At 41.4% G+C, this 18,661-nt stretch overlaps 1 protein-coding gene across 1 annotated transcript in view; it reads right to left on the reverse strand.

The window, feature by feature from the left end:
- The window catches only part of LOC136319470 (kinesin-like protein KIF28P), a 104,954-nt gene that overhangs the window by 38,733 nt on the left and 47,560 nt on the right, over nucleotides 1-18,661 (reverse strand). Inside the window, exons 3-6 of the mRNA XM_066252724.1 lie at nucleotides 14,584-14,787; nucleotides 9,161-9,196; nucleotides 5,125-5,349; nucleotides 3,139-3,293 (exon numbers count right to left, since the gene is read on the reverse strand). Of these exons, the coding sequence (XP_066108821.1) occupies nucleotides 3,139-3,293; nucleotides 5,125-5,349; nucleotides 9,161-9,196; nucleotides 14,584-14,787 (620 nt within the window). The remainder of the gene's footprint in view (nucleotides 1-3,138; nucleotides 3,294-5,124; nucleotides 5,350-9,160; nucleotides 9,197-14,583; nucleotides 14,788-18,661) is intronic.

Raw genomic sequence — 18,661 nt, forward strand, 5'->3', positions numbered from 1 at the left:
GTACTACAGCACCAGACATAAGAGTGACTGAGAAGAACATGTCCCCATCCCCACCCCGCTCCAGGGACCACAGAGAAAGCAGTGCTGCCCTGAAGATGGTGAGGAGGAGGGGAGGCTGTGCCCTGTGTGAGAAACAATCACAGAGAAAAGAAATCTAAAACTGTAACCTAGCAGATTGGGGGAAGAAACAAAACTGGGAGTTTGCCATCAGCAGAAAATCCCTAAGGAAATGCTAAAGAATATACAATTGATCTTAGCAGCTCTGAGATTTAAGAAGTGAATAATTTTCTTCCCAAAATAATGTAACTAAACACTGTATAAAGTAGTAATGTCTTTGGGGTTAAAGAAGGAGAACCTGGCCTGTGGTGGCGCAGTGGATAGAGCGTTGACCTGGAATGCTGAGGTCGCCGGTTTAAAACCCTGGCCTTACCTGGTCAGGGCACATATGAGAGTTGATGCTTCCTTCTCCACCCCCTGTGTCTCTCTTTTCTATCTCTCCCTCTCTCTCCTTCTCTCTCTCCTCTCTCAAATGAATAAATAAAATCTTAAAAAAATAAAAAGAAGAAGAGAATTGAATCACATATCAACAATTACATATGTAGGATGAGGATCTGTGTATTATCGAGGAAGAGGGTAAAGTATTTATTATATTTAGACTTTGACCAACTGATCAAAGAGACAAGAAACAGTGAAGTGTGTATTGGACTTTGGTATATGGCAGAGGCAGCATAGCAGCTCACTGGCGGAAGGAGAGAAAAGTCAACAAATGTAACTGGAAAAACTGATCATCTATAAGAAAACTAATGAGCCTGACCAGGTGGTGGTGCAGAGGATAGAGCATTGGCCTGGGACACTGAGGACCCAGGTTCAAAACCCTGAGGTTACTGGCTTGAGCTCGGGCTCATCCGGCTTGCAAACAGGTTCACTAGATTGAGTGAGGTCACAGGTTTGAGCGTGGGATCATAGATATGACCCCAAGGTTGCTGGCTTGAGCAAGGAGTCACTGGTTTGGCTAGAGCCCCTGGGGCCAAGGCACATATGAGAAAGCAATCAGTGGACAATTAAGTTGTCATAACTATGAGCTGATATTCCTCATCTCTCTCCCTTCTTGTCTGTCCATTTCTCTCTCTCTCTCTTACTAAGAAAAAAAAAAACTAAAGAAAAGAATGTCTGTTATATACACTGAAACCAACTCCAGTTTGATGGGAACTAATGTGTAATATAGGGAGACACCTTTCTGACTCAAATTTTCTTAAAACAAAAAAGGCAAAATATAAACCATAATCATGGTATCAGTTAGGCAAAACTAATCTTTGCTGACAAAGATCAGTTTCTCTTGGTGGGAGTGAAAGCTAGGAGCAGTTAGAAGGGAGCTTAATAGGTCTTGAAAATGTTCTAAATCTTTCTTTTCCCTTTATTTCACCTGGCTTTTATTTATAAAAATCCTGTGTAAATTTATTATTGTTTTATAAGTATTTAATATATTTACCTGGTTTGAAAGTGAAATCTAAAATGAAATCTGTTCAGAGAAGTCAAAATTTTATCCCTGTTCTCTCCTCCTTGTTCAGTTTTATTTTATCTAGTTTTTATTCTATCTTCCCATTATTGTTTTGTTATCTATTACTATTTTTTATTTTATTTTTCAAGTCTGGTTTATATTCAGTATTTCTTTTATTATTATTATTATTATTATTAGTTTCAAGTGCACAGCATAGTGGATTGACAGTCAGGTACTTGACAAAGTGATCTGCCTGATATTTTAAAGGCCCACCTGGCACCATGCATAGTTATTACAATATTGTTGACTATATTCTCTATGCTGTACTTGACACTCCACGACTATTCTGTAACTGCCAGTCTGTACTTCTCTATCCCTTCACCTTTTCACCCAGCCCCCCAGCGCTCCTCCCTTCAGTCAGCCATCAGTCTGTTCTCTGTATTTATGGGTCTCTTTCAATTCTCTTCGTTCATTTATACTGTTCTTTAGATCCCACATATAATTGCAATCATGTGGTATCTCTCTTTTTCTGTCTGCCATTTCATTTAGCATAACACCCTCTAAGTCAGTCCATGCTGTAGCAAATGGTAAGATTTCATTCTTTTCTTTAACTGAGTAATATTCTATTGTATATATGTACCACTGCTTTTTTATCCATTCATCTGTTGATGGGAATGTGGGCTGCTTCCATATCTTGGCTATTGTAAATAACAATGCAATTAACATAGGAGTGCATTTTTCCCCCCTTCAGATCTGTACCCAGAAGTGGAATTGCTAGGTCAAAAAATAGTTCCATTTTTAATTTTTTAAGGAATCTTTATACTGTTTTCCAAGGTAACTACATCAATTTGCATTCCAACCAACAGTGCACAAGGGTTTACTTTTCTTTTTTTTTTAATATATTTTATTTATTCATTTTAGAGAGAGGAAAGAGAGAGAGAGAGAAGGGGGGAGGAGCAGGAAGCATCAACTCCTGTATGTGCCTTAACCAGGCAAGTCCAGGGTTTTGAACTGGTGACCTCAGCATTCCAGGTCCATGCTTTACCCACTGTACCACCACAGGTCAGGCAAATGTTCTCTTTTCTCCACATTCTCACCAACACTTGTTATTTGTTGATTTAAGAAATATTCTATATCTTGATATGGGTGATAACACATATAATTCATTAAGCTGAACATTTAAAGTTTGTGCATTTTATTTAGTTTAATTTATACCCTAACTTAAAAAAGCAAGATTCAGAAGACAATATATTTTACACTCCTTTTTATAAAGTTCAAAAATGAGTGCTACTAAATAATAATATTCACATGATAAAACAAAGAAGGATGAAAGAAAGAAGGGAAGGAGGGAAGGAAGGAGGGAGAAAGAGATAGAGAGAGAAAGAGAGAGATGAACATAAAATTCAAGATGATGGATACCTCCGAGGAAAGCACAGGAAAGTAACACCAAATATTTAACTATTTCTTGGGTTGAGTGGTAGTTTTATTAGTGTTCTTTTTATTTAAAAGGAACTAACTAGTTTAGAATAAAACATTTCGGAGGACCAGACAGGCATGAGTCAAAACCTACGATTGATCTAATTTTTGGTATCTGAAGCCACTTTATGGCACTAATAAATATCTCTGCACTGATTATTGACCTGATAACATTCCCTAAATTGGTTAAACTTAAGTTGACATGCGATCCTTCCCGCAGTCTGTCTCCTTCGGACCCTGAGGTTTTCTGCCTTTCACTCCCAGCCAGATCCACCAGATTGATGCAGGACTGTTTGGTGAGGCCTCTGTCTGGGAAAAACTGTAGGAAGACACCACACATCATGCTATTAGAGAGGTAGCAGGCTACCCAGGAGGTCAGTCTAGTTTACATTTTAAAATACTTTTTTCTAATTGCATTTCACACTAAAAAAAAAAAAGGATATAATATAACTTACAAATCACAATGCCATCCTTTTAACAATGACATTTTACAATAGTACAGTACGAAGCCCAAGTGTGTCTCAATTGCCCCTTTCCAATTCTGCAAAGCTATTTATAGTGATTTATTGGATACCAATTATTGCTCTGGTATTGCTACAGTTAATAAACATTTTAAATGTAAAATATTGTGAAATCTGCAAAAGAAGTAACTGATCAGTGTGTAGTGACATGGAGAGAACATGGACTTTAAACCCTTCAGACACCCTTCCTGGTTACATGACTGAGCAGGTAACTTCACTTTTCAGAGTTTCAGCTTTCTCAGCTGTAAAACAGGGATCAGCACAGTGTTGGGATGTGTGGAGAGCAAAAGATAAAATAGATGTAATGGTTTTAACCATGCCCGGCATACAGTAACAAGTGCTGTTATTACTGACACCAATCAACAGTATTGATCTCTATAGATCTTTATACCCATTTTTTTTAGATGATTTCTTCTCTTCTAAAATATTAAGGTAAAAAATAGGGCAAACCATTTATAAAGTTTACAAAGTTTCCTAATCTGGCAAATTAAGTGAGTCATACTTAAAAGTTACAGAGTTCTTTAACAGGCAGTATTTTTATCAAGCCTACTGACTTTCCTGTGAGGAGAGCTCTTCACCTCATTTTACAGAACAGGAAACAGACTCAGGAAGCAGAAGTTACTTCCCAAAGTTCCGGAGCTGGTCATGAAGTCATCCATGGCCCAGCGCATTTCCGCTATTCCTGCTTAGAGAAGCACACCTTTCATTTATTATTCCATTCCCAGTGCTGTGGCTTAGGGGACAGACGCAGTCAAATCATAGCTAATTGTTAACAGCCAGGCTTAATGAACACAGTCACTCCTCGAGATCTGGGTGGGGGGGATCGGTGCCAGGACCCTTCTTGGGTACCAAAACCTGAGGATGCTCAAGTCCCTTATAAAATAGCACATAACCTACCTACATCCTCCTGGACACTTTAAATCATCTCTAGATTACTTATAGTACCTAATGCAGTGTAAATATTGTTATTGTTTAAAGAACAACGATGAGAAAAACACCTGTACAAGTTCAATACAGATGCAACCAGGGCAGTCCTAACCCCGTAGTACCCATCAGCAACAACGGAACTTTTTCCCCAAGATTTGTGTTACACAATTGGTAAAAGGCGAAAGATTTATGTGATCTGAAGAGAAACCAGAGTATGTGTTACACAATTGGAACCTGCAGACATGGAGGGCTGACTGTGACCACTTCTGAGTCAAACTGGTGACACTGTAGAGATCTCTCTCCATTGCCACACCAAGAAGTAGGAAGGACAAAAGAATGCTCTCATTTACCAAAGATTCTGGTTAGTAAAGAGTTACATGGATTAGCTGGTTTCAAAGACTATGCTTTGGTACTTCCCAAACCAGAAAGGGGCTGTCATATCTGGTGGTCCTATAGGTTCATGGGTCATCATGACAGTGAGCCAGGGTGGGCACGGATGTGGGGGACAGGCGGGGAAAGAGCAAGTGCCTAACTTTCTCCTGCTTCTGACATTACAACCTCATAACTCGAAGTAGCCACCTTAATCCATAGGTCAAATCTGAAAGGATTCTTAATATTCTCCAGCTCAATATGCTACTAGGAGGCGTTCCCACAAACACCCTGGGTGGGAGACGGGGACAGTGGCATTCACTCAGCTCTCACCTGCTTGAACTGAAGGGTGATGACCATGTGGGACCGGCTGCTGCTGGCGTTCATGTTGGTGGAGGCCATGGTCCTGACCCTTGTCCCTTGTTCCATCAGCCTTTCAATCTGCGCGTAGTTCTCACAAGGCACGGACCGCAGTCCATCCACATAAAAGCCCAGCTGTGTGTCTTCCCTTACCCTTAACCCTCTGGGTTTCTTGGTTCTAGACAGCAGATCTCTTACCTGTGGGAAAATGTAAACTCTGGGGAGCCGGGGGGTTTTGTCTACTGGTAGAGCTCTGCCTGGGATATGAGGTGCTCAACAAATATTTCTTGGATGAATAAATGAGTGTAGGATTTCTGTAGATAACAGGCAACCTCATAATCTAAGTAAAAAATGGAGAAGTGGCAAACAAGGAAATAGGGCAAGCTGTTGTAATTAGTGAAGTCAGAAGCAAAACTTGTTGTTTTTAGAAACTCAGTTTTGTTACTTTCAAGTACTGAACACTTCAACCATGAACTCCCTTCAGGTGAGACCGTGTCTCTTTACTAACACTTTTCCAGACATGTAGTAGTCCCTCATTGAATGCTTGTTGATGGAACCGTGTAACCAGAGCTGGGCTTACGAATAATGTGTGATACTCTGCATGCAGGGCGCTGATGAACGGCTGGGTAGCATAATGAAATATTTTCATAGGCATTCACCATTACCTGACTTCAAAGAGAAGCTTCTAAACTTTCTGTGCCTGAAAACATCATTCTCTTACTAATGTAAATCTCCTAGCAACTTGATAACTCATTTATTTGATCAGCAGCTCCTTTGGAAATAATATAAAAATAAATCATCCTGTCCTTTTCTGAATTAGCACAAATTCTCTATTTCAAAGTAATGAAATCTTACTTTACTAAGAACAGGGAGAGATGAAAATAAAAACAGGAAGTGAGTGACACTGACGATACCTAATGGAAGCGGAAGATCTGTTCTGCCTAGCTTAAACCCCGCGGCCATTTAGAACCTCTACTTCCAAGGGAAACTTATTCAATCCAAACAGTATTTGCTACAATCAAACCTAATAAGAGAATATGAGTACTTCTTTAGATCTTATTATTGGAAGTCTGTGCAATGTCACACTTAGACCACGGTCATGGGTGAAAGTCCATGTTGGGTTTTCCACCCCCACAAAGGCCCCCTCTCACAAGGCAAAGTAGGGCCATGCTATGGGACTATAGGGGTCTGGGGGAGCCAGAGGCCCCACAGGGGTAGTTGGTGCTAAAAGTGCAGGGAGTTCTGGGCTGGGGATCAGAAAACCCGGTTCTGCCTCCTACATTCCCAGTTTTCTTTTCATAAGAGGAGAGGATGGGATTAAATTGTCTCTAAGTAGTCCTCAGCTGTGGTGGTCTATGGCTTTAAGTCCTAGAATCAAAGTGCCTTTTCTCTAACTTCCAATGAGTCTCATAAATTGCAGGACGTGGCATGGTAGGGTGAAGATGTGACTGAATAAGGGTTATTGGGGGAAAGGTAGGAAGGTTCATCTGGACAGAAGGGAAGTATAGGGGCCCAGAGACAGGGCAGTTCCTGGCAGCAGGACCCTCCCAGCTGTACCCAAAGATGAAAACCAATGATCACAGACTTCATCTCTTACCCAGGCTGCTGTGAGAACCTCCTCACTTGCCTCTGGTTGGCATGCCTTTAAATCCAACCTCAGTCTGCTGCTAAGAGAAACCTAAGCCCCAGTTTTTCAAACCCCTACTCTGATTATCGCTTTTCCCTATAGAAATCCTCCATCGAGTCTCCATTGCCTTCTAGACAAGGGCCCCTTGCATTCTGGTAACCTGTCTTCAGCTCCATCTGATGCTTCCCTTTCCTCCTCCACGCATCCAAGCCTGGCTATACCAGCAGCCCATTCCTGTAAATGCCACGCACTTTCAGGTATTCCTGGACTTGTTAATATGCATCCTGCTGCCTAAAGTGCCCCTGTTTGCAGTCCCAACCCCCCTCCTGCCTCACCAAACTTACAAGGCCCAGTCTGACTGCTCTGTGGGCAGCCACCAGACAGTCCAAGCAGCTCTAGGTACGCCACCCCATCTGTGTCTTCTCTTCACCATTGATGTGGCACATACAACATATTAGTGTCTGGAGGGGTGTTCTATCTTCCACTAAACCTATCTAGGGCACGAATCACATCTTGGGTTTTATTCATGCGCAGAGTCTAGTATGATGTCAGAAACCTGAAAGGTATCTAATGAACTTCATTTTCCCTGACTGTTGATGTACCTAACAGAAAACTACCAGAGGCTCATAGACTATAAGGCATGAAAAGACTATGGACTTAAAATGTACAGTGTTCTTATCTGAGAGACAAGGACACAGAATTCCAGAAATGACCATCAGTAAGCATCAGTAGGGGAACCACAGTGAGGTGCCTTTTCCACATTCTTCCCCACAAGAACTTGGTAATAAAGGAAATAAATGTGTCCTACTAAAATTATTGGTGCAAAATAAAAGAGCCATACTGTCTTCCAACCCCATCAACTTGAAAGAAATAGACACTTAAAAGGGACCCATTTGAATTTACTATCAACTTTCAGCAGTAAGAAATGACCCATGGAAACAAATAAGAAACAAAATAGCTATTTTCTCTCCTTAATATGAAAACACCTGCAGATTTCTTTCTTCTACAATATTTAAGAATAAGTGCAAGACTCTAGATAGTGCTTGGGGTCCACAGAAATTATTAGGAGATGCTCTCTGCCCATAAGAAATTTATAATTATATTGTAGGTAGGTCCCTTCGTCAATTCACTCATTCAGCAAACATTAGGGAGCACCCATTCCAAAACAAATACTGCACTAAGGGCTTCACATAGACAGGCAATCACAAGGAACTCATTATCTATATTTGGAGATACAAATATGTACACAAATTTTACAGTATACAGTAATAAGTGCAAAGGGGAAGGACAGAGTGGAAAAACACTTGCTGAGTATTTAGTATTTGCTAGGCACTATGTTAGAAATGTAAGATCTAGGTCCTGGCTGTTGGCTCAGTGGGTAAAAGCATCATCCCAGCACATGGAGGTCATGGGTTCAATCCCATGGTCAGGGCATGTATGAGAAGAAACCAATGAGTGCACAACTAAATGGAACTACTAAGTGAAACGAGATGATGCTCCTTGCGTGCTCTTTCTTTCTTTCTCTGTCACAATCAATGGAAAAATTTTTAAAGTAAGATTTAGTACATCTCAATGTGTAGTGTCTTGTTTTAAATTCTCTACTTTATAAATGATCAGACCGAGCTCTGAGGTTGGAAAGTCAGGCTGAGTGACATGAGTAGTAAGTGAGAGAGCTGGCATTTGACACCCTACTCTTCCTAACTGCTCTAGGAGTAGAAACGGTGGCCTGTGGGCTAGACCCAGCCCGCAACCTGTGTTTGTAGGATCCTGGAGGTGAGAATGCTTTCCTGCATTTTTAAATGGCAAAAAATAAAATAAAATAAATACTTTTATGACACCTTGAAAATTGTGTGCAATTCAGGTGTCAGTGTCCATAGCAGTGCTGTTGGAACACTGCCACGTCTATTCATTTTGTATCCATCTGATAGCATGATACCTGGCGGCACTTGTGGCTGCCTTTGTGCCATGAGGGCAAAGGTGAATGGTTGCCATAGCGTGCATGGGCCCCAAAGCCCACAACACAAACCAGCTGTTCCTTTGAGGACAGTTTGCCAGCCCCTGTACAGTGCCACGCTGACTGAAGCCCACGCCCCGGTTGTTAGAGGAGCTGATGCTTGAGCTGGGTCTTAAAGTTCACCTGTCTCTCTAAGGGCAGAGAAAGCAGGGGCGGGGAGTGTTCCAGGCAAGAGAAAGGATAGATGTGGGAAAATGACATGTCTGGAAAGGAAGGGCAGCTCTGTGTGGCTGATGCACAGAGTGGAGCTGAAGGGACAGGAAATGGGCTGGAGAGCGAGGTCAGGGCGGGTCAGGGCCAGATGAGAGGTTCTGACTGTGTCATATGATGCTGCAAGTGTGTGTGTCAGGAAGCAGGATCACTATTACCTGTTCGTTGTAAATTTCCAGCATACTGAATGTCACCTGCGTGGAAAAGAGCATAAAGTAAATTGAGATTCCCTTGAAACTGTCCTCTTTGGAGGGGAAAAAACTAATATGAAAACAATATAAATGTCCAACAAAGTGAAAGGCTAATATTACTGTAGTAAAACTCTATTTCACATGCATTCTGACCATCTCAAATAATTTTAATGATATGGAGAAAATTCTTAATATAAATTAAAAACAGATGCAAAACTGTGTGTGTGTGTTTGTGTATCTCAGAAACAGAAAAAGGTGGTTCTTTATGGCCTTCATGGCTGACCCGCCAATCCAAACATATGTAAAGAAAAACTGGTCCTTATCGAACCATGTGTTGGAATATTGCTAGCCAAGGTCACACCTCTTAAGCAAGAGATTAGAGAAATTCGAATGGCTCTATTCTAGAGCAAAAGCCCTAAGATTCTTTTTTTTTAATTTAATTTTTCAATTACAGTTGACATTCACTAGTACTTTGTATTAGTTTCAAGTATACAGTACAGCACAGCTGTTAGGTGAGTATGTACTTTATAAAGCCACCCCCTTTGTTTCCAGTTCCACGTGGCACCAGGCACAGTTATCACGATATTAATGACTGTCTTCCCGATGCTGTATGTCACATCCCTGTTACTGTTTTGTAACTCCCAATTTGTACTTCTTAATTTCTTTATCGTTTTAACCCAGTCCCCCAACTCACCTGTACTTTGGCAACCTTTAGTCTGTTCTCTGTATCAATGAGTGTGTTTTTGTTTGTTTGTTTATTTTGTTCGTTAGATTCCACATATAAGTGAAATTGCATGGTATTTGTCTTTCTCTGACTTAGTATACTACCCTCTATGTCATCCATGCTGTTACAAATGCTAAGATTTTACTTTTTTTTACACTAATATTTTGTTGAGGACTTTTCAATCTTATGTTCATCAGAAATATTTCCTATAAATTTTCTTTCTTTGCAATGTCTTTGTCTGGCTTTGAGCTCAGGATAATGCTGACCTCATAAAATGAGCTGGGGAGTCTTCCCTCTTAATATGTTTGGAATAACTTTAGAAGAATTTGGAGTTCTTCGAATGCTTGCTAAAATTCATCTGTGAAGCCGTCCAGGACAGGACTTTTGTTTCTTGGAAAAATTTTTTTAATCCTGCTTCAATTTTAGGGTTGTAATAGGTCTGTTCAGATTCTCTGTTTCTTCATGATTCAATTTTGGAAGATTGTATGTTTCTAGGAATGTATCCATTTTTTTCAGATTTTCTGGCATTTAATTGTTCACAATATTTTCTTAGAATTCTTTATATTTTTGTGGTGTCAGTTGTTACTTCCTCTTTCATTTCTGATTTTATTTATCTGGGTCCTCTCTCACTTTTTCTTGATGGATCTGGTTAAAAGTTTATCAATCTCGTTTATCTTTTCAAAGAACCGGCTCTTGGTTTCATTGATCTTTTGTGTTGTTTTTTTAGACTATTTTGTTTCTTTCTGCTCTGATCTTTAATACTTCCTTCTTTCTACTCATCTGGGCTTTGTTGTTCTTTTTCAAATTCCTTTATGTGTAAAGTTAGATTGTTTATTTCAGATTTTCCTTATTCTTGAGGTAGGCCTGTAATGCTATGAATTTCTCTACTAGGACTGCTTTTATTGTGTCCCGTAGATTTTGAGTTGTTGTGTTCTCATTTTCATTTGTTTCAAGATGTCTTTTGACTTATTACTTGATTTCATTGTTTAGTAACATGTTATATAATCTCCATGTGCTTTTGTGTTTTTCAGTTTATTTTCTTGTAATTGTTTTCTAGTTTCATACCATGATAGTTGGAGAAGATACTTTATGGTTTTAATCTTAAATGTATTGAGACTTGTTTTGTGTCCTAACATGTGGTCTATCCTAGAAAGTCTCCCATGTACACTAGAAAATAATGTGTATTCTGCTGCTTTCAGGTGAAATGCTCTAAAAATATCAATTCAATCCAAATGGTCTAATGTGTCATGTAATTTCACCATTTCCTTGCCAATTTTCTGTCTGGAATATCTATAGGGGAGATAGAGAGACTCCCACATGCTCCCCAATCAGGATCCACACGGCAACCCCGTGGAGGGCCAATGCTTGAGTACCGAGCTATTTTTAGCACCAGTCAGAGCTATCCTCAGTGTCTAGGGCCTTGCTCCAACCAATCAAACCACTGGCTACAGGAGGGGAAGAGGGAGAGAAGGAGAACAAGGGGAGAGAAGTGGATGGTCCCTTCTCCTGTATTCCCTGACTGGGAATCAAACCCAGGATGTCCATACACCAGGCTAGTGCTTTATCCACTGAGCCACCAGCCAGGGCCTCTGGAAGATCTACTCATTGATGTTAATAGGGTGTTAAAATCCCTTACTATGACTGTATTATTGTCAATCTCTTTCTTTATTCCATCAATATTTGCTGGGTTGATTCCTTTATCATTATGTAGTATCCTTCTTTGCCTCTTTTTATAGCCTTTGTTTTAAAGTCTATTTTGTGTGATATAAATATCACTACCTAGCTTTTTCAAATTTCCATTTGCATGAAATATCTTTTTCCATCCCTTTCCTTTTAGTCTTCGTGTATCTTTTGTTCGAGGTGGGTCTCTTGTAGACAGCACATACATGGGTCTTGCTTTCTTATCCATTCATCCACCCTATGTCTTTTGATTGCAGCAGGTAAGCCATTTACATTTAAAGTGATGCTTAATAGGTATGTATTTATTATCATTTTATTCTTTTTACTATGTTCCTCTCTGTTGTCTTCTCCGCCTACTTTTCCTCCCTTCCCCTATGTTGTTCCAAAGGTCCCTTAAACTCTCCTCATTCTTTTTCATTCTTTTTTCTTTTTGCTGCTCTAATTGAGTGTTTGTTTCTACCTTATCTTCCAAGTTGCTGATTCAATTCAATTCTCAACTTCATTCAACTTACTGTTTCTTCCAGTGTATCCTTCATTTCGGATATTGCATTCTTCATGTCTGACGGGTCCTTGTTTATGGTTTCTGTGTCCTTTTCATGCTGTTGAGAATCCTTATAACCATTACTTTGAACTCTGTGTCTGGTGACTTGCTTGCCTCCATTTCATTTAGCTCTTTTTCTGGAGATTTCTTTTGATCTTTCATTTGGGGCCTGTTTCTTTATCTCCCCATTTTGGTTCCCCTTTGTGTTTATTTGTATGTATTAGACAGATCTGCTGTGACTCCCAGTCTTTGTGGGGTGGTCTTATGTAGTAGGTGTCCTATGAAGTCCAGTGGTGCAGTCCCCTTGACCACCTGAGATGAGTGCTCCAGGCATGGCCTTTGTGTGGGTTATGTGAGTCCTGTTGTTGAACAGAGTCTTGGTTACTGTTGGTCCATCTGTGGACAGGGTTTACCCTCTGGCTGGCTGACTCTGAGGATTGACCCCGACCACAGTGTATGAGCTGCTGTGCATGGGCTGACCCTGTGAAGTAGGGTTCGCCCCAGCAGGGTTGGGTGCCTGCTGACATCTCCCTTTGAGTGTGCTGCTTGTATAGTTAATTGGGTCATGTTTTAATGTGGTCTGAAGCTCACCACCCAGTCTATTGGTTCTGGGGCCTCCTAGGAGGAACTCTGGTGCAGGTAAAGGTCATTGTTGGACGCTGCCAGGAACTTCAAAGTGACCCATGGCTTGTGGCTGCCTCTGGTGAAGCCCTAAGATTCTGATATTTTGCCACCACCACCTCCATGGAAAGCTGGCTTGTATGTTAGTCACCCTGAGGTGAGTCATGACTGTTAAACCTGAGATCCACAGAGCTCCCAACTAGCTTCAGAGTGTCTCACGTTGTAGAGGGAACAAATGACCAAGGATTAGCAGACAAAGAAATGCTCCAATATGAAAGAGATAAAAATAATTGAAAATAAACTCAGAGAAAACAGTGCATAGAGTTTAAGAAAACACTTTTTAAAATATTAAATAAGGAATATATTTAACTTAGACACATTAACTTTAAAATCAGGGAGAAATTGCCTGACCAGGCGGTGGCACAATGGATAGAGTGTCGGACTGGGATGCGGAAGGACCCAGGTTCGAGACCCCGAGGTCACCAGCTTGAGCGTGGGCTCATCTGGCTTGAGCAAAAAAAAAAGCTCACCAGCTTGGACCCAAGGTCACTGGCTCGAGCAAGAGGTTACTTGGTCTGCTGAAGGCCCACGGTCAAGGCATATATGAGAAAGCAATCAATGAACAACTAAGGCGCCACAACGAAAAACTGATGATTGATACTTCTCATTTCTCTTCATTCCTGTCTGTCTGTCCCTATCTAGCACTCTCTCTGACTCTCTCTCTGTTCCTGTAAAAAAAAAATCAGGTAGAAATTGCCCTGGACAGTTGACTCAGTGGATAGAGCATCAGTCCAGCATGCCGATGTCCTAGGTTCGATCCCCAGTCAGGGCACACAGGAGAAGCAACCATCTGCTTCTCTCTCCCACCCTCTCCCCCTTCTTCCTCTCTCTTCCCCTCTCATAGCCAGTGAGTGGGCCCAGGCACTGAGGATAGCTTGGTTGATTTAAGCATCAGTCCCAGACAGGGGTTGCTAGGTGGATCGCGGTCAGGGTGCTTGCGAGAGTCTGTCTATCTCCCCTCCTCTCAATGAAAAAAAATCAGAAAGAAATTAAGATAGAAAGATGATGCATTATTGAATTTTCATAACATAAATCTAATCTCTTTTCCATTTAGAGAAAGCAGAAACAGATTATACTGACATGTATTTGCTGACCTTTAATGTCATGTTTTAAAGCTAATTATGTTAATGGTTACTCTTCATCTAGAAAATGTCACCAACCTTCAAATGAATCTAAAATTGTCTTGTGCCTTCTATGCTAGGATTAGTAAGAAACTATTCTGAGGCCTGGCTGGGTGTCTCAGTTGGTTAAAATGTTGTCCCAGTACACCAAGGTTGTTGTGGGTTTGATCCCGGGTCGGGGCACATATAAGAGTCAATCAATGAATGCATAAATAAGTGAAACAACAAATCAGTGTTTCTTTCTCTCTCAAATCAATAAATAAATCTTTAAAAAATATGCTGGTATGATTAAGAAACAAAACACATTATTTCAAAATAAAGATCAGTACATTAAGATGAGGACACATGCACAACCTCGGTAGAAGAAGGCAGCAAATAAGCCCCAACAAGAACCCCTCATCAGCGTTAGTACTAACGGTGTCTGCTCCTATGACACTCAGAATGGTTTTTACAAAGGTGTCCCTGGGTTTATCTCCAGAGAACCAGAACAATTCAGTGTATTTAGCTGCAACTTGATTTGGTGATCACATAATAAAGATTTAGGCATCCTAGAATGGAGATGCCAGTAACTTCCATTTGGGTGGCATACTTCCAAAATGGGGAGTAAAATTTCTTAAAGAAGGTCTCTTAGAATAACATGTACCTGGTATTCTTGGTTTCTCTCCCGGTTCTCAATTGCTTGAAAGAGCTCTTCACACACCTTAGGAATGAGCCCCTTGTTTGCGCCAAACCCGATCATGGAATAGCTTTTTCCAGAGCCGGTCTGGCCGTAGGCCAGGAGCGTAGCATTGTAGCCTTGCCACGCACTGTCCAGAATCCCCCTGCCGAGGTCATGGAAAACCTCCCTCTGGAAAGAAGGTCGCAGGCATCATGTTCAGCTTTAACAGGCTTTAAACAATACCCTTAAAACCTACTAAACATTCCAATGACTTCTACCTTAAGTAGCATCATGCAACCTACTTGAAATATGACTCAGATGTTGTCTTAGAACCAATGGAAGAAAGCTGGAAACCAGCAAGGGTGTTGTTGATTTGGAAAACACTGACCCCCAGGGATGACCACGGATCTCCAGCTAGCTAGTGCCCATCAATAATGAATTTACATCAATAATGAATTTGTGGATTTTGCAGCCTCTCCAGAACATGGGCTAGTTCTGCAAAATTCAGTCAGTCTACAAAACCTGCAAGGCATCAAGGGACAGAGGCTGGTCAAAGAATTTTCTAGTTTCTCCGTATATTTTAATTCAAACAACAACATCACAAAATCACTACACTAATTCCTCTGGGGATGAACTCTGTTGTTTTTTCACAAGACATGCTGGTTCTAAAGCACTTCTTCAACACACACATATCCACGAGCATCCTTTCTTTAAGGCGGGGAGGGGAGGACACAGACATCTGTGCCCACAATTGCTTGAAAGAGGGGATGTGGTCTGACTCTCTTATTATCTGGGCCCTCAAAGTCCATCCATGTTGTCACAATTGGCAAGATTTCCTTCTTTTTTATGGCTAAATAATATTCACACCCCCATCCCCCACTTTCTTTATCCATTTATCTTTTGAAGGACACTTAGGTGGTTTCCATGTCTTGGCTATTATAGAGAATGCTGCAGCGAACATGGCAGTGCAGATATCTCTTTAAGATGATGAATTTTCAGATCATAAGGTAATTCTCCTTAATTTTTTGAGGAACTTTCATACTGTTTCCCACAGTGGCTGCACCAATTTATATTCCCACCAGCAGTGCAGAGGGGTCCCTTTTCTCCACATTCTCACCAGCCAACACTTAGCATCCCTTGTCTTTTTGGTGACAGCCATTCTAACAGCTGTGATGTGATGCTTCATTGTGGTTTTGATTTGCATCTTCCTGATAATTAGTAATGTTGAGCACTTTTTCATGGACCTGTTTGTATGTTTTCTTTGGGAAAATATCTATAAAGTTTCTCTGCTTGTTTTTTTTTGTGTGTTTTTTTTTTTTTTTCATTTTTCAGAAGCTGGAAACAGGGAGAGACAGTCAGACAGACTCTCGCATGCGCCCGACCGGGATCCACCCGGCACGCCCACCATGGGGCGAAGCTCTGCCCACCAGGGGGCGATGCTCTGCCCATCCTGGGCGTCGCCATGTTGCGACCAGAGCCACTCTAGCGCCTGAGGCAGAGGCCACAGAGCCATCCCCAGCGCCCGGGCCATCTTTGCTCCAATGGAGCCTTGGCTGCGGGAGGGGAAGAGAGAGACAGAGAGGAAAACGCGGCGGAGGGGTGGAGAAGCAAATGGGCGCTTCTCCTGTGTGCCCTGGCCGGGAATCGAACCTGGGTCCTCCGCACGCTAGGCCGACGCTCTACCGCTGAGCCAACCGGCCAGGGCCTCTCTGCTTGGTTTTTAATTTGATAATTTTGGTTTTTAGCTACTGAGTTGTGTGAGTTCTTCATATATACGGCTCACAAAAATTAGGGGATATTTCAAAATGTATCAGATATATAATCAGCAAGTATTTTCTCCCATTCCGTTTGTTGCCTTTTGTTTTCTTGATGGTTTCCTTTATGTACATAAGTTTTATGACTTGATGTTGTCCCGCTTGTTTACTGTTTCTTTCAGTGTCAAATTCAAATTATCATTGTCAAGACTGATGTCTAGGAGCCTACTACTTATGTTTTCTTCTGGGAGTCTTATGATTTCAAGTCGATATTCAATTCTTTATTTCAAGTCAATTTTTGTGAGCTGTGTAAGGTATGGGTCCAGTTTCATTCTTTTGCATGTGGCTGTCCATTTTTTTAGCACTTTATTGAAAAGACTGTCCCCATTCTATGCTTTGGTTTCTTTGTTGTAAATGAATGCATGGGTTTATTTCTGGGCTCTCTCTTCTGTTCCATTGATCTGTGTGTCCTTTTTTTAAAATTTATTTCTCTGAAGTAAGAAGCGGGGAGGCAGAGAGACAGACTCCTTCATGTGCCCGACCAGGACCCATCTGGCAAGCCCACTAGGGGGCAATGCTCTGCACATCTGGGGCACTGTTCTGTTGCAACTGGAGCCATTCTAGTGCCTGAGGTGGAGGCTGTGGAGCCATCCTCAGCACCTGGTCCAACCCTGCTCCAATGGAACCCTGGCTGTGGGAGGGAAAGAGAAAGATAGACAGAAAAGAGAGGGGAAAGATGAGAGAGAAGATGGCAGCGGAGTAGGCGGATGCACAGACACCCAGCTCTCAACACCAAACTGGAATACAAATCAATTTAGAAAAAATCAGCATGAAAAACCAACACTGAACTGCAAGAACAGCTCTCAAAAACCAAGGAGCAAAGAGGAAGCCACAATAATCCTGGTAAGGAGTGCCTGAATCTCCTCTGCTTACAGGAAGGGAAGGAGGGGGGTGAGGCTGAGAGCCCAGAGAGGATTTCACAGAGGAAAAAGAGCAGAAACTACTGCTCACAGCCACTTACCTGGCGACCAGGGAGCAAGGTGGGTTGAAAAGACCAGCTTATCTCCCAAGTGGAAAAGACAGGGAGAGGGACAGACTGTGAGGGGCTAAGGTATGCAAGAAACAAAGTAAAAAAGCTGACTCATTCATGCTAGAGGCGGCCATAGCTGGGGGAGGGACTGAACCTTTCACAAAACAGAGCTGAAGTGCTTCCGGATCAGAGATCCCCGGGCATCTATCCAGCTCCAATCAGCACAACAAGACACAGCTGAAAACAAGAAGTGGGGAGGAGGGGCAGTAACTCAGGTCTCCATGGAGATCTGAGATACACCTCCCCCTACTGAAGCTGAGAGAAAAAACCCTGCCCCCAGTGAGATTAGTTGGAGGAAGAGACCTTCAGCGTCTCAGGTTACACCCACAGCATTCCTGGATACAGTTTCAAGGAAGCCCCCTGCTGAGATCAGTTAACAAGACTATCACCTGTTAAGAAAACAAACAAATCAAGACTTCAAAGCTGCCCAAATCCGAAAGTGGATTACAAATAATAGCTGATACCAACCCACGAAGACCTAAAAATAACACAACTGAAAACTGGAGGCAGACAACACCAAGCCTAGACTCAATCAACTCTACAAATAAAAAAAAGAAGAAGAAGAAGATGAGAAAACAAAGGAGTGCAATCCAAATGAAACCACAAGAGACATTTTCGAGAGATGAACTGAGTGATATGGAAATAATCAAACTTCCAGATACGGAGTTCAAAATAATGATTGTAAGGATGCTTAGGGATCTTAGAACAACAATGGAGGGGGAGTTTGAAAACCTAAATAAAGAAATAGCAAGTATAAAAAAGAATCAGTTGGAGACGACAAATACAATATCAGAAATAAAGACCACAATGGAAGGAATTAAAAACAGGATAGATAGAGCAGAGGATCGAATCAGCGAGTTAGAAGACAACTGGAATGAAGGCATGAAAGCAGAGAAGAAAAGAGAAAAAAGACTCAAAAAGTCAGAGGAAACTCTTAGAGAGCTCTGTGACAACATGAAGAGAAATAACATCCGCATCATAGGGGTTCCTGAAGAAGAAGAAAAAGAACAAGGGATAGAGACTTTGTTCAATCATATCATAGCTGAAAACTTCCCTAAATTAATGCAAGAGAAACTCTCACAAATCCAAGAAGCACAGAGGACTCCATTAAAGAGAAACCCAAAGAAATCTACACCAAGACACATCATAATTAAAATACCAAAGCTAAGCGATAAAGAGAAAATATTAAAAGCTGCAAGAGAAAAAAAAGTTATCACCT

The sequence above is a fragment of the Saccopteryx bilineata genome, chromosome 1, assembly GCF_036850765.1.
Source record: "Saccopteryx bilineata isolate mSacBil1 chromosome 1, mSacBil1_pri_phased_curated, whole genome shotgun sequence".
Taxonomy (NCBI): Eukaryota; Metazoa; Chordata; class Mammalia; order Chiroptera; family Emballonuridae; genus Saccopteryx; species Saccopteryx bilineata.